Source organism: Schistocerca americana, chromosome 1 (assembly GCF_021461395.2).
Source record: "Schistocerca americana isolate TAMUIC-IGC-003095 chromosome 1, iqSchAmer2.1, whole genome shotgun sequence".
In the NCBI taxonomy this organism is placed as follows: Eukaryota; Metazoa; Arthropoda; class Insecta; order Orthoptera; family Acrididae; genus Schistocerca; species Schistocerca americana.
The window spans coordinates 25,170,995-25,187,559 of record NC_060119.1 but is presented as its reverse complement, the minus strand read 5'-3'; the positions used below and the strand labels follow the sequence as shown (position 1 = coordinate 25,187,559).

General features: G+C 39.9%; 1 protein-coding gene across 1 annotated transcript in view; it reads right to left on the bottom strand.

The window, feature by feature from the left end:
- LOC124622409 (differentially expressed in FDCP 6 homolog) overlaps nucleotides 1-8,754 on the bottom strand; it is a 118,627-nt gene extending 109,873 nt beyond the window's left edge. Inside the window, exons 1-2 of the mRNA XM_047148100.1 lie at nucleotides 8,577-8,754; nucleotides 8,372-8,491 (exon numbers count right to left, since the gene is read on the bottom strand). Coding sequence (XP_047004056.1) covers nucleotides 8,372-8,491; nucleotides 8,577-8,684 — 228 coding nt within the window. The 5' untranslated portion in view covers nucleotides 8,685-8,754. The remainder of the gene's footprint in view (nucleotides 1-8,371; nucleotides 8,492-8,576) is intronic.
- Between the last annotated feature and the right edge of the window lie 7,811 nt (nucleotides 8,755-16,565).

The following is a 16,565-nucleotide window of genomic DNA, read 5'->3' as shown; positions in this document are numbered from 1 at the left end:
ATCCTTTTAGAATGGAAGAGTTACCCAAAAATATAATACCATACGACATAAGTGAATGAAAATGAGCAAAGTAGACCAATTTTCGTGTCGAATGATCACTCACTTCAGATACCATTCGAATAGTATACATAGTCATTGAACAAGAACCTGAACGTCTATCCGAACACTTACAAATTTGAACCGCTCAGTTTCACTAATCATATGCCCATTCTGTGAAATCAAAACTTCAGGTTTTGCTGAATTGTGTGTTAGAAACTGTAAAAACTGAGTCTTACTGTGATTTAGCGTTAGTTGATTTTCTACAAGCCATGAACTTATATGTCATAAACTGCACTATTTCAAACCGAGCCAATGTTGAACACAACATCCTTTACTAGCAAGCTAGTGTCATCAGTGAACAGAAATATTTTAGACTTACCCATAATACTAGAGGGCATGTCATTTATATGAATAAGGAACAGGAGTTGCCCCAACACTGATCCCTGGGGCATCCCCCATTTGGTCGTACCCCACTCGGACCCCATATCACAGTCATTCTCAACATTGCGAATAATGACCTGTTGCTACTTGTTGTCAAAACTAAGAGGTGAACCAATTGTGAGCTACTCGCTGTATTTCAAATTGGTCCAACTTCTGGAGCAATATTTTGTGATCAACACAATCAAATGCCTTAGTTAAATCAAAAAATATGCCTAGCATTAGAAACCTTTTGTTTAACCCATACAGTAGCTCACAGAGAAAAAGAGAATATAGCATTTTCAGTTGTTAAGCGACTTCTAAGGCTGAACTGTACATTTGATAGCAAATCGTGTGACATAAAATGATCAATTATCCTTACATATACAGCCTTTTCAATAACACTAGCAAGCACTGATGGCATCGAAATAGGTCTAAAATATTCTACAGTACCCCTTTCTCCCTTTTTATAAAGCGGCTTTACTACTGAGTATTTTAATCGTTCAGGAAACTGACCATTCCTAAAGGAAAAATTACAAATATGGCTAAATACAGGGCTAACATGTGCAGCACAGTACTTTAATATTCTGCTAGATACTCCATCATAACCATGAGAGTCCTTAGTCATCAGTGATTTAATTATTGACTCAATCTCCCACGAGCCGTGGCGCTCGTTACTGCCGTGCCAGTCTCTTGGATGTCCATTATCGATCCTTCGATGTTTCTTATCTTTGCTTGCCTTGTCGTTATCCACTTTCGTGGGGTGAGAGGCAGTTGACGTTTGCTCGGGCTACCTGCTGAGATGCCGCGAGGTACGAGGTGGGAAGCAACCATGTATATGTGGAGTTGGTTGTACGCGGTCTGCCGGTTCAGCATGGAGGATATGTGTTGGCTGCCTGCCTGTCTGCTCTCCTGATTTTGCTCGCCGTGCCTTGCGACCGCCTAGCTTGGGTTGCTGCCTGGTGTATCCTACACGAGCCATACCGGACGTCCAGCAGAAAGAAAAGGAGCAAATGTATAAGACCTTTTGTAACCAATTTTGGTGGCCTCTTAAGTGTGGCCTTAGCATTTACACTGCCTTTGGGGAGAGCTAAATCTTTTAAATTTAAATAGTTGGGGTTCCCTGTCCTTTATAATCTTTTGGGGGCTTTTATTTGAATTTTCTCTTTGGGGTTCCTTCCTTGTGCTTGGTTAAATGTTTACTTGTATAGCGGGAAGTGACTCCTGGTTAAAACTCGGAGAAGGTGTGTGATGTTACTGCCGCCTCCGGCATTCGTCTTTTCAATTAAGTGTTGTCATCCCTTCGGGCGACCTGGTGTCACTCCTCTTTAATTGAAGCTGGTTTGTGTGTACTTAATTTTGAATTGGTCATTTGAATTAATATTTTGGAGCGCAGTATAGCACTAAAGCAACCTCATTGTATACCACCTTGTGCCCCGGTCTAGTACCTTAATTTTCAGTGGCACGAGTTAGCTCCACTACTGGTTTTACTGATGTGCTCCCTTCAAAATCTTGTCTTGTGTAAGTCTGCCCCATGTGTGTCTGGGAACACAGTGATGAGCTTTAGTGTGACTTTAGTGCTAGTCAGTTAATGGAATCTTCATTTTGGCTTGGCTTCCACTGAAGAGTTCGAGTGGAACGAAGTGTGTTTGATTTGTTATTCATTTAATTACTGTAAGTTTGTTTGTTTAATGGAGAGCAAGACATCTAAAGACTGTTGGTATTAACTCCCCTAGTTGCTGGGTGTTGCTAATTCGTTCCAAATTGCCTACTACTTATTCAATGGCAAGGCTGTTGATTAGTTGGTTACTGTGAGTACCAATTCACGCTATTTATTTGTTGCCGAAATTGTTAAGGTGTCTGTGTCATCATTCAATCACTAGCTACGTGTTTGAGCTGAACTGATATAAACCTTACATTGCCTCCTTAAAATTTTTTGCCAGCAGAAATCCTTAAGAGATCTAAGTTTTGTCACTGCTTATGTTAACCTTTACTGGGAGCAGTATTTCATGTAGTTAAATTTTGTCTTAAAATGTGTATTTCTCTGATGTAATAAATGAGTGATAAAAGAAAAAAGTAAAGGGCCTGGTCCTTCCAATTGTGTCTGGTTTGTAACACGTATCATCCCCCTTGTCTATACCACAGAGGAGTATTTCAGACCTTAATCTCAGAAAGGCATTTGCAATGAGAGTTATATGATTCCCTGTATAAACTAAATTTTTATTTAATTCACCAGTAATGTTCAGAAAATGATTGTTAAATACTTTACATATATCTGATTTATCAGTAACAGAAATATTTTTGAAACTTCCTGGCAGATTAAAACTGTGTGCTGGAACGAGACTCGAACTCAGGATCTTTGCCTTGCAAGGGCAAGTGCTCTACCAACTGAGCTACCCAAGTATGACGCATGACCCGTCCTCACAGCTTCAATTCTGCCAGTACCTTGTCTCCTACCTTCCAAACTTCACAGAAGCTCTTCTGTGTGAGGACTGGTCGCGAGTTGTACTTGGGTAGATCAGATGGTAGAACACTTGACAGTGAAAGGTAAAGGTCCCGAGTTCGAGTCTCGGTCCGGCACACAGTTTTAATCTGCCAGAAGTTTCACATCAGAGCACAGTCCGCTGCAGAGTGAAAATGTCACTCTGGACAAATATTTTAAAACAAACTGACTTTATATCGTCGACCTTGTGATGATGACCAGACACTTTCTTCACAACTGCCCATATGATTTTAATTTTATTCTCTGAATTAGCTACTCTATTTGCGTACCACATACTCTTTGCCTTCCTAACAACATTTTTAAGCACGTTACAGTACTGTTTGTAATCGGCTACTGTAGCTTGATTGTGACTACTAACATTTTGATACAATTCCCGGTTTGTTCTACACGATATCGTTAACCCACCAGTCAGCCACCCAGGCTGCCTTTTACAGCTAGTACCCTGTTTAGAACGTTCTAATGAAAAGAAACTCTCAAAGAGCATGAGAAATGTGTTAAGGATAACATTATATTTGTCATCTTTGTTATCGGCACTATAAATATCCTGCCACTCTTGTTCCTTGATGAGGTTTAAAAAAGACTATTACCGTTGGATTAACTTTCCTACATAATTTGTAATTATATATGACTTGGTCTGAGTAAAAAGACCTTTTAGTGTTAAGATTTGTGCATCGTGGTCTGAAAGGCCATTCACCCTTTTACTAATAGAATGCCCATCTAGTAATGAAGAATGAATGAAGATACTGTCTATGGCTGTGCTACTGTCCCCCCGCAACCTAGTTGGAAAAAAGCACAGTCTGCATCAGATCTTATGAATTTAGGAGATCTATCAACATCCTCTTTCTTGCACCATCATATACTAAATTAATATTGAAGTAACCACATATAACTAATTTCTGGTACTCCCTATAAAGTGAATCAAGAACTCTCTCTAGCTCCAGCAGAAATGCTCTGAAGTGAGAGCTAGGGAGCCTACAAACAACAAAAATTAGAAGTTTAGTCTCACTAAATTCAACTGCCCCTGCACAACATTCAAGTATCTGTTCAGTGCAGTGTCGTAATACGTCTATGGACTCAAGTGGAATACTGTTTTTTTATGTATGTAGCCACTACCCCACTCCGCAAGGAACTCCTTGAGAAGCAGCCAGCTAATGTGTATCCTGGTAAAGGAAGCCTCTGAATTGTCAAATTATTTAAATGGTGCTCCACATAACAATAATTTCAGAGTCAACATCTATAAGCAGTTCACTAACTTTATCTCTAATACCTCTTATATTTTGATGAAATATGCCAACTCCTTTTCTACTTGCAACAATGATGTCCCCTGAAGGTGACACCTTATACTGTTCCACACAGTAATTTGCGTTGTGCCCTGACTAATCACATTAACAGTGACTCCGTTATAGCTGATTTGGCTTTTTTTGATGTTGTTTAACGTCCTCTGAATATAAAATATTTTTTTCTTGTTTTAGAAGTAGGCAAACTTTAAAAGAGCGGTCTATAACTATACAACTGGCAATTTTAACAAAATTAATGGATGAAGTCTGTCATCCTTCATTCACATAATATCACTGAATAGTATTTCTTGACTAGGAGTCATTGTTACACCTAAGAGCTTTTAATATAGTGAGTACTTTAGATCTTACCTTTATTAATTTTAATAATCGACAAAGCTTTCCCATGCAGGTTGCACTTGTTGATGCAGCTTTAGGCTGCAAAACTAACTGTGTGTCACTAAGACAACAATTTCAATGAAATTCTTAATATCGTGCCCTTCAACGACGGCAGACACCCACAATATAAAATAATTTGTGGAATAAAAGGAAAGCGGCAGCTGAGTTCAGTTAGGTGGTAAAAATAACTATTACATTTCCACTGGATTATACCTATAGGGATACACAGGGGTGGTGGGAGGGAGGAGAAAAGATGGGTCATGCCTCATGCTTCAGCCTCTCCCTGCACCACGTGTCAAATAGGAATGATGTCAGAGTGCACAATTTCGATGCCAGCTGTGGGGACGTCCACTGTAGCTGAACAGCCAGTTTGACCTTCACCTTTGGTTTCTTTCTTGTGCTTCCTCTTCATTTATTTTTGTTTTCCTTGTAGGTTTTTAATTCTAGCTGAGGGTTCTTTGGTCATGTATCAGTAAAGGACAAAGAACAAGCAGTCCTGCAGCTCACAGACTGTGTGTTGGTGGAGCACTGGCTGTTAACGGACCACGAGGCACATCAGTCTGCAGTGTAGGTCCAGGTCAGAGTGGGAGTGCCAGATGGGTAGGACTCTTTTCTCCAATTGTAGGTGGGTAACTGTTTGTTTGTTCGTTTTGTTCTAGGGTGTAAAAACAGCTGGGGCCATATGCGCCCACATCAAAACTTTGGAACACAAAGACAGAGAGGAGTTAAAAAATGACTATACGCAAGTCCAAATTGACATAAGAAAAGACAGGTAAAAACAGGGACGCAGAGAAAGGGCTAAAAAAAGACACCACACAGAAACGGAGATCCAAAACTAAAAATTAAATAGCCTTCGCCATATTGCTTTGACGGATAAAAAGTAAAACACGGTCGACAGCCCGCGAGTCATTTGCTAAAACGGCCAATAACTCAGACAGCAAAGCCAAGTGGGAATTAAAATGGTTAAAAAAAATGGACATTCCATCAGGAAGTGGCAGACGGTTAAAATTTGGGTGCAATATGTACAAAGTTGTGGAGGAGAGCCACTTATCAAATGACAATGCCCAGTATGCAACCTAGTTAAAACGCTCCCCTCCTGGTGGGAGGGGAAAGAGGAGGTCATCATAGCCGCTGGGTGAGGCCTAATAATCCTGAGCTTATTCCCATAAAGGGAGGACCAATGGCGATGCCAAAGGGACACTATAGGTGGGTAACTGAAGTCCCCAATGGGGTTGTAGTGGGATCAGAAGGGAAAGGGGCTCTTGTGCATCCTGGCATACAAAGTCAGGTGTCCACCAGTTACTGACACAGATGGAAGAACAGACAGTATCACATTTGTTATCTAAGATGGCCGAGTTGTCACCTTTGCAGAGTTTGTTGTCACTTGAATCTGATATGGGAATTCACATCCCCCCCACCCCTAAGAAGACGAGAGGCGGTCAACCCCAATGGATAGGGCATAGAAAATGAACAACGTTTCTCAAGGTTTACACACAGTTCTTCGACTGTGTGTATCATGAAAGCTCAATGTAAATTAACACGCTGGGTCAGATCGAGGCTCTTGCGGAGGTCAACAGCGACGGAGATGTCTCGGAGCTCATCGCAAGACGGCACTGCCCATCACTGAGTAGGTGTCGCTGCTTTAATTAGGGCGCAGCCTCTTCGCAGTTTTGCGTTTTCTTCAATATCTTTAAATGAAGAGCAATGGTTTTGAACCTGAGGAGGACTCCCCAATAGTTCTAGTTCAAACTGAGTACTGAGAGCAGCATTTCTCAGTACTTCTGTTGAAATTACTGCCTGTCAATGGCACTGCCAAGGAAGCAAAAGTGATCGAGTCATACCTTTCCACAACAAATATTTCGTTATGTCTGGCGAAGCTGCTGGGGCCTTGCGATTATCAGCTTGTGAGAGTCCGATTGTCTTCATTGCGTATTATCTGCTGTGATAGCAGTCACTTTGCCACAGCACAGTACCCGTCGTTCTGAGCCCCATACCTCAAGCATGACAGGCAAATACTCCTCGGCAGGTGTGGCAGGCTGTGGCTCTGGCACCAACAGAGCATACTGTAAGTCAATGGGGGGGCTATGAGTGACAGGGTACCTGGCATCCCTCTATAACAGAATGGGTACCGTGTTTCGTTTTGTGAGACTGATTTGACCACTCGCACATGAGGTGCCCAACACACAATTGCACAATGGGTGGAAAGCGTGCAGATAAAACTGGTTCATCATAAGTTCAACACATCTCAGAAGCATGCTTAACAAGCTAATATCTCAGAACTTACCACAGTAATTTAGGTCCTTGTCATTCTCAGTGGATTAACAGAATCACTGAACAACAGTAACAACAACAACAACAACAACAACGATAACTTCCAATATAACTGACTGGAGTTGTAAAATGAAAGCCATAAAATATAAATAATAGTAAACAGGCCTAAATACAACGAAGGGCTGCACGAATATTAATCCGTGGGAGAGAATTGTGCAAATCATCAAAAATTTAAATTCGTCAACACTCACAGATTGATGTCAACTATTCTCAGAGGCCTACTTACAAAGTCTCATGAACCACAAGTGAGTGACGATAATATTAGTCCAATCACAATGTGCGCACAAGCGTGTAAGGAGTTGTTCTTCCCGCAGTCCGTATGTGAATGGAACATGTAGCACCCTTTTCCATGCACTTCACAATGGTTTTTGGAGCATGTGTGTGGATGAAGATAGGTAGAGACTCTGATAAATCCACAGAGGTTCACAGAGTACGAGTGGGAATGTGCACGTTTCCAGTACAGACAATATGACTGGAAAATATAAAAACCGCCACTCTCCTGATAATTTGTTCGTATTAATAGAAAGTACAGTAACAGTACGCAATCACTTTGAGTAATGAATGACATTAGTATAACACCCTTTGGGAAAACAGCAGCTAAATCATAATATGGGCAGATACACAGCACAGTCCTGTCACAGAAAGAATACGCTCTGGTGTTTGATAATTCTACAAACAACACAGCATACTGATGAAACACATCAATCAGTTAAAAGACACATCTATTTTGAATATCACATTACTCTCTTATACCATAGCACAAGGAGTCAGTTATGATATGCCACATGAATTTTCTTTTAGATAATACTCTTGGATGATTCCAGTAACTGTTTATTCAAGACATATTGTCTAGTATTGTATGTTTCGACATAGATAGTCTTCACAAATTGTCATGGATTATTTCTGGCGAATTTCAGTTACGAAATAAATATACGTATCGTGATGGTGCAATTAAAATGCCCAACTCCTTGAAGGAAGAAGCAACACTTGGCGACCGAGGGTAAACACCAGGTACCATTCTTACAGCTTGTTTTTGTGCAATCAATATTTTCGAAGTGGAAAGACTTTTACAGACGAGGCAAAAACGAAACATTTACTTCATTCTCTTTAATAGTTAAATACCTCTTGATAACTAGCCTCATATCATGCAACTTAATAAAAGGAACACATTAATGCGCTAACAAGTACAAACTAGTGAAGATTAATGGTAATGTCCACTCATTTTGTTGTGAACCCGAGTGCTTGCCGACACCAATTAGATAATTCTAGTGCCTAACAAATACTGAAATGCCGCTCCACGAAGCTCCTGCGAAATTTTAAATATCGGTGATTCAAATTTATGCATTTTATTCGCCAAAACGATCGATAAAACTCGGTAAACGCCTCGTTCCCATTTCGCAATACGTACCTCTCGTTGTAAATAATAACTATAGTGTCCAAAATTCAGACATTTTGTGCTGCGATAGTGTTCTAATCCCTTCTCAACGCCGTAAAGATCCAATAAAGTGCCAATATTAGCTGTAAGGACCTGGAACAAAAAGTCTCTGTAACTCTATTCCTCTTCCTATTAAGGGCATCGACATTTATTTAGAAAAGTTTGCAAAAACATTTACTTTTAATCTCGATTTCACCACAACACCGCTTTTATCTGACGTTAGCGCGTTAAACGCATGCCATATGCTATTCATAACATTTTTTAAAATGACAGACATCGCTTTCATTCAACAGGTGATCCACAAACATACACAAACTGGATTCTTATTATACGCCTTACATGGTAACGTCTTCGGATTGGGGGGATACACGACGGGCTACGCCAATCACAGATCTAGAGTGCTCACTTATCTCTGCTAGAATAGAGGAATTCACTTGAAAAAAGATTACTACCACAATTCCGAAAAAATGTACTTTTTTACGCTGTAACGCTGCCATTTGGCAAATGTCGCAATTTTCTGTTGATGCGAGCGGTAATCAATGAGTGTGAGGATAAAATACGTTTCCCCTTGAACCTACGGCGCACGATACACGCAGGCCTGATGAAAAAGGTCAATGCACAATACGGTCATCTGCCAAAAACTGAATATATTTCGGAACAGTGAAGAAAGTAAGTCCGCTAATCTAACATTATGAGAGATTTTCTATGAGAAAACCATAATACTCCCCTCTCGATATAAGACAGTAATCTCTAGATCGATTCACACTCGACGTCAACGGAAAGGAAGGGGCGTCACAGTCAAATGATGGAGTTATGGGCCAGTTGCACAATCTCGGATTAAATCTAGGGTTAACGTGGAGTACGCGTTGTACGACATTTTACTCCCTGAAAAGCGTTCCCGTCCACTTAAAGTTGGCAACAACTTAAGGGTCCAAATGGAAATGCCTTTACGATCGCTCCCATCAGCCACAGCGCCGAGTGCCAACTTTGTTTGCGCGTACGTCATTCATATTTAGTGTTTACATTAGTCGTCGTCTGCAAAATAGTGGGCCGATCGTGAGCGACCGTTTCAGATCGCGAAGTTGTAATTTGTGGCTATTTTGAAGCTGGAACATATTCTATAGACAAGTTCAAGAGTGTAGCAGAAAACACGAAAACTTCTGCGGTCTCAGTCAATGAAAACAGAAGTGTATACATCAAAGGGTACTTGCATGTATAACAGCATAGCGATCTATCGTAAAATTAGTAAAGGATTAGGCACTTCTTGTTTGACTAGTAAGAGATCTTTCTAGATTCCCGAGTAAAGTATGGGAAAAATAACTAAGTTTCCTTTCAGAAACAACTTCACACAGATCGACAGAGCAGCTGCAATAGACGTACATTCCCATCCCCTGCCCCCCCCCCCCCCCCCCAAAGAAAGAAAAATGTAATTATTATGCCTAGAAAAGTGAGCAGAGGCTACAGATCGGTGACGCTCCCATACGGGGAATGTAAGTTCCAAGTTGTGTATAATAAAATTTACTAATTGATCAAGTTGTCAAGAGAACGGCACAATCCAAGTAGGAACGTAATATAAAAGCGACAGTGAAATGCTGTCTCCATTGTAAATAGTTGGTCGTTTCAGGCTCCGGCCATGACAACACAGACATCACTGAGATTGATTTGACTGACAATACTAAGAGGTATTACTGGCTAGCTTGCTGTTGTATTTATGTCTTTGAAGTACTAATTCATTACAGCAGCGAGGGGTTGCTACAGAAAGTACCTTTGCTGAATTAGTGAACATTGTGCATCCACTTTTTGCAGTTATTGGAAATATATAAATCTTGTTTCCAGGATGTGATTATTAATAATTGTATTGAGCAAATGTATGAAGAATATGTCAACATTTACAGTATAAACAACCATAATATTTTATATAATACTGGGTCAGAAATGTACCTAGGTATGTATCCAAATGGAAGCTGTTATCATATCTAACCCTAACTGTGTACTACAGTAACTATTTCATACATAGGTTTGGCTTTTGCACTCATCTTTATCAGCTATTAGTAGTATTGGACGGAAGGGGAAGTAACTGGAGACAGGACACCTTCATTGTGTCCTTCCTTTTTTTTATAGTCATCTCAGCTTCAAACTGTCAGGTTTTTTTCCAGAATAAAATACCTATACTCAGATGTGGAAGAATTAGCGGAGTTGCAGACGGTAGTGCTTCAAAAGTACCATGACAAGAACAAAAGGAGGGAGGAAGAACAGTTTTCATCCTTTTTTAAAAAAACAGTTAAAATTAGGATCAGAAAATACAAATCAAACAAATGATTTCAGAATAAAACTATCTTATTCCATGTACCTGTGTTTATTTTATTTTCACTTAATTACATCAGATAACCAAAATAATTAACAAACTGCCTCTTGTTTATTTTGTCCAGCAGCTGCCTCATTGACGGAACAGAGTCACTTCTAAAAGAAAAGAAAAAGCATCATATGTAACAATTTGTTTGACAGTTAGAGAAATTTGAAAACATAACTTGCTACCTACTCCTTTCACTGTTCCGATTATGTACATTCAGAAACCAAAGATTCTCTGTTAGTTAAATGACAAGTACCTATGTTCTTATGACCCACATAGGCCTATAACACTTATTTTATGATAAAAAAGAATGTGGCTAATACTAATAATCAATAAATAACCAGAATGAGATTTTCACTCTGCAGCGGAGTGTGCGCTGATATGAAACTTCCTGGCAGATTAAAGCTGTGTGCCGGCCCAAGACTCAAACTCGGGACTTTTGCCTTTCGCGGGCAAGTGCTCTACCAACTGAGCTACCGAAGCACGACTCACGCCCCGTCCTCACAGTTTTACTTCTGCCAGTATGAGTTCGAGTCTCGGTCCGGCACACAGTTTTAATCGGCCGGGAAGTTTCATATCAGCACGCACTCCACTGCAGAGTGAAAATCTCATTCTGGAAACATCTCCCAGGCTGTGGCTAAGCCTTCAATATCCTTTCTTTCAAGAGTGCTAGCTCTGCAAGGTTCACAGGAGAGCGTCTGTAAAGTTTGGAAGGTAGGAGATGAAGTACTGGCAGAAGCAAAGCTGTGAGGGTGGGACGTGAGTCATGCTTGGGTAGCTCAGTTGGTAGAGCACTTGCCCACGAAAGGCAAAAGTCCCGAGTTTGAGTCTTGGTCCGGCGCACAGTTTTAATCTGCCAGGAAGTTTCAATCAATAAATAAATAAGACAGCCATATCCACTGCTTTCTTAAAAAGATTGACTTTCCTCTTAATTTTACTGTGTTACATCTGTCTTGAGTAAGCACAAATAATTTATATTTTTATAGGAATAATTCTAGGTGGTGTATAATTCTTTTTGCTCTGATACATTCACTAAAACATGGAAAGTTGTTGTCCCAATGAGAGATAAGTGTGAACGACATTTTCTGCTATAGATGCAGCTGAATGAACTCTGAGCATTAGTATGATATCAATTGCTTTGTTGCATTAGACAGTCATAATAAGCCAACAATTCAGAAAAAATGGTACTTCACAGAAGTGCTACATAGGATATTTCAGTTTAAGTTAGCTTCAGCTAGCTACAATCCAAAATAAAGGACCCAAAAAATAACTTGATATTCAAGGAAAGATGAAAGTATAGCATTCCAGGCACTCCTTCCACATGCTACAACTACATAGATTCATTAACTAGATTCCTGTTGTTATTTTATGATAAATATGGATGGACTTAGGTAGCTGATACTGATAAATGAGAAACGAAACAGGTATGTTCTGTAGCTGACACATCGCCATTTCTGTTTTAAATACTAACTTTCCTGTTAATCTTACAGTGTTAAACGTAGCTTGAGTAGGCACAGATAGTTCACTGGCTTTAGTGAATAAATGTAGCTGGGAGACAATGTTCTTGCTCTGAAGCCTGTAATCCTGATATTTTCATTAAAAGGTGAAAGTTGTTCTGACACTGCTGTAATGTTTACAGAAAGGGTCATTCCTAATAGAAAACAGTGTCGGACAACATTTTCTGCAACTGAAGTAATGTGGGTGACTGGAATTGTAACATTACCACTTTATCGCAAAGTTTTGCCACATGAAAAATCACCGTTTTTGTCTGAAAATGAAACAGCTGTTAATACAAATAGTACACATAACTGGTGTGATTCTTTGATTTGGGTAAGTCTATGGAGGCAATGCCTGCTTAATGAAGTGAAACAGCCCTTTCCACTACTGCAGGAATTGTAAAACACGCCAGATAAATAAGGTTATTTTTGCACGAATCGTTATTTTAATATGCCTGATTTACCTAAACATGACAGAATTCACAAGGTACTGAAATCGAATGCATATTTCTACAAATAAACAGCATTATTTAAGAAAACAGAAATGGTCTCACCTGTCTGTCATATGCTCCGGTTTCTCATGTACAAGGTTGACAATATGAAGTAAAGCTTCCTTTGACAAGCAAAGTCTGGATATAAATTTGGAATCGGCATCATCTCTCTTTCTTTTCCTTTCTCATTCTTACGAACAGTTCAGACAAAATCTTGTCATCACTATCTGCATCTGTCACTATCCTTGCCTCCTCGAAAACTTATTCCCCGATTACACTCGCTAACCGGCCATATTGCCGGTTAAGTTATTCCGAGTTTATTCTTCGGTTCAGCATTACTCTGGGTTCACATAACGCATTTCTCATGCTATTCCAGGAATAGAGCTTAACCGGCTGCCCTTGAGCCGGTTATACAACTCGGGATAAATACAGGGCTAGCTAACTGAGGAATAGACTTACTATGTGTTAACCTTGAGTGTGTGTTGTATGTTACCATTTTATTTCTTGGTTAGTTGTTCCCGGAATAGTATCCATGTCAGTTAAGCTGGCAACAAATGATGAGTGGTCTGGGTAGTTTCACATACATCTTTTCATATTTCCTTGTCATCTTATGCACAAATAGCATGTCAAACATGAGTGATAAGGGTTCCAGATTGCATAACTTTTCAATTGAGGGTACTTTAAGGCTAGCAGATACTGCAAATGAGTTCAAGAGTATAGTAACAAACACAAAAACTGCTGCAGTCACATTCAATGAAAATATTAGTGCAAAACATTTAATTAAACTGCCAGGATACATATATGTATAACGATCTATTTTTAAATGATCTGGTATTTGTTATTTGACCAGTAAGAGATCTTTCTAGATTTCCAAGTATAGTATAGGAAAAAATATGCCACAGTTCCCATTCACAATCAACTTAACATAGATCAACAGAGCAGCTACAGAACACATATGATTAACGTAAAGTTATGACAGAAAAGGTCTGCCTTATGAAATAGTTGGTCTTGCCACTGTCTCCAACAAACTGAAACACAGACATCTTGGAGATTAATTTGACTGAAAATTCTGAGAGGTGCTACTGTCTAGCTTGCTGTGGTATTTATGTCTCTGAGTGATTAATTTATCACAGAAGCAATGGGTCTTATACAGAAAATACCCTTACTGAATTATTAAACGCTATTTGGTGCATCCACTTTTGCAGTTCTTGGGCTTATATCACTTCTGTTTCTATTATGTGGTGATTATTAATTATATTGAGTACACAAGAAGAACAAGATGTCAGCATTTACAACAAGCAACTTAAAAAAAAATTTAAAAAAATAATCCAGGGGTAGAAATGTACCTATGGCACACATCAAACTGAACGCTATTGTTGTGTGTATAAGGGGCATTCAAATGAAACCCAGTCACTAGTGTAAAGTAACGGTCAAGATTTTATTAACTCAAAAATTTAGTTATACACAGCATACATACTCAAAAATTGCCGCCAAAACTGCTAGCACATTTATCCCATTGTGACACCAGCCAGTCAGTTCCATCCTCGAAGATGCTAGTAGGCTGCTGTCGGATCCAGGCCTGGACCCAGTCACACACTTATTGTCCATTGTGAATCGATGTCCACAAATAGCTTGTTTTAGAAGTCGAAACACAAGAAAGTCACATTGTGAAAGTTCGGGACTGTACGGTGGATGTTCCACCGTTTCACACCGAAACTGCTGCAATGTTGTCTTCACCGCACTGGCCATGTATGGGCTGTCATTATCATGCAGGAGGATAACGCCATCGGACAACATGTCTCGGCATTTCGATTTGATGGCTCATCTAAGGTTCTGTAAAGTCGCTTGATAACGCTGGGCACTGATGGTGGTTGCCCGTTTCAAGAACTCGACAAGCAGTGGGCCCTTGTGATCAAAAAAGGAGGACATCATGACCTTACCTGAACTGCTGAGCATGGCCTTTGATTTCTTTGGAGGTGGTGAAGTCGCATGTTTGCACTGCTTGCTCTGACACTTGCTTTCTGGTTCAAAATGGTAACACCATGTTTTGTCACGTGTGACAATACACAACAGAAAGCCATATTCCTCCCAATGATAACGTTGCAGAAGACTCAAAGATGGCACCATTTGAGTATTGCGATGTTCTGCGGGCAGTTGGCGGGGAACCCACTGCACTTAGATTTTTCGAAAGTTCAAGTGTTGATGCATTATGGAATGGACGGATCCCATGCTAATACCCAGTAACAGATGGATCTCATCCACGACGATTCTGGACTTGTCCAAGAGTAAAGGATTTACTTCCTGGACACAATGAGCCTGTCCAGGACGAGCATCGTCTTCCAGTGACTTGTTCACCTCAAGAAATCATCTGTGCCATTCCACAACACTTGAACGACTCAGACTGTACTCGCTGTACACAGCCTTAATCCGTCTATACATTTCACGGCCTCCAACTCCCTTCGACGCAAAAAATCAAATCACTCCTCATCTTTGCTGCTTACTCATTTGCATGTTCGGTAGTGGATGACAGCTTGTGTGACCACCTTCTCTTTGACGTGGAACGGTGCAGACGTGTCAGTAGATGGCGCCACCACACCCACAGTTATGTGGTGCCACCGTACATGTAAGGAAAAGGTAGACGCACTGACTAAGTTTCATTTGAATGAACTTCGTATCTCACACTAAATGCTTAAGGAAGAATAACTATTTAACACATAATTTTGTCTTGTACAATCATCTCTAGCAGCTATATGTAATCTGGGAGGTGAAGGGGAAGAAACCAGGGGTGCGACACCTTCACTGTGCTCATCCTTCTTTGCTCGTCATCTCAGCTTAGAACTTTCACTTTTGTTCTCTAATGTGAGAGAATTAGCAGAGGTGCTGCTTCAAAAGTAGCTCGACAAGAACAAGAGAAGGGATTAACAACTGTGTTGGTTAAAAACTGATCATAAAGCTCAAAACTAGGATCATAAAATAAAAATTAAAACAAAAGATTACAGACTAAAAATATATTAATACATATATATCTGTTTGTTTTCTTTTCTTTTAATTACATCAGAGAACTGAAATAATTTTTTAAAATAAAATTAAAGAGACCTTTGGAGATAAGAGAACGACTTGTATGAATATCAAGAGCTCAGATGGAAACCCAGTTCTAAGCAAAGAAGGGAAAGCAGAAAGGTGGAAGGAGTATATAGAGGGTCTATACAAGGGCGATGTACTTGAGGACAATATTATGGAAATGGAAGAGGATGTAGATGAAGATGAAATGGGAGATACGATACTGCGTGAAGAGTTTGACACAGCACTGAAAGACCTGAGTCGAAACAAGGCCCCCGGAGTAGACAATATTCCATTGGAACTACTGACGGCTGTGGGAGAGCCAGTCCTGACAAAACTCTACCATCTGGTGAGCAAGATGTATGAAACAGGCGAAATACCCTCAGACTTCAAGAAGAATATAATAATTCCAATCCCAAAGAAAGCAGGTGTTGAGAGGTGTGAAAATTACCGAACTATCAGCTTAATAAGTCACAGCTGCAAAATACTAACACGAATTCTTTACAGACGAATGGAAAAACTAGTAGAAGCCAACCTCGGGGAAGATCAGTTTGGATTCCGTAGAAACACTGGAACACGTGAGGCAATACTGACCTTACGACTTATCTTAGAAGAAAGATTAAGGAAAGGCAAACCTACGTTTCTAGCATTTGTAGACTTAGAGAAAGCTTTTGACAATGTTGACTGGAATACTCTCTTTCAAATTCTGAAGGTGGCAGGGGTAAAATACAGGGAGCGAAAGGCTATTTACAATTTGTACAGAAACCAGA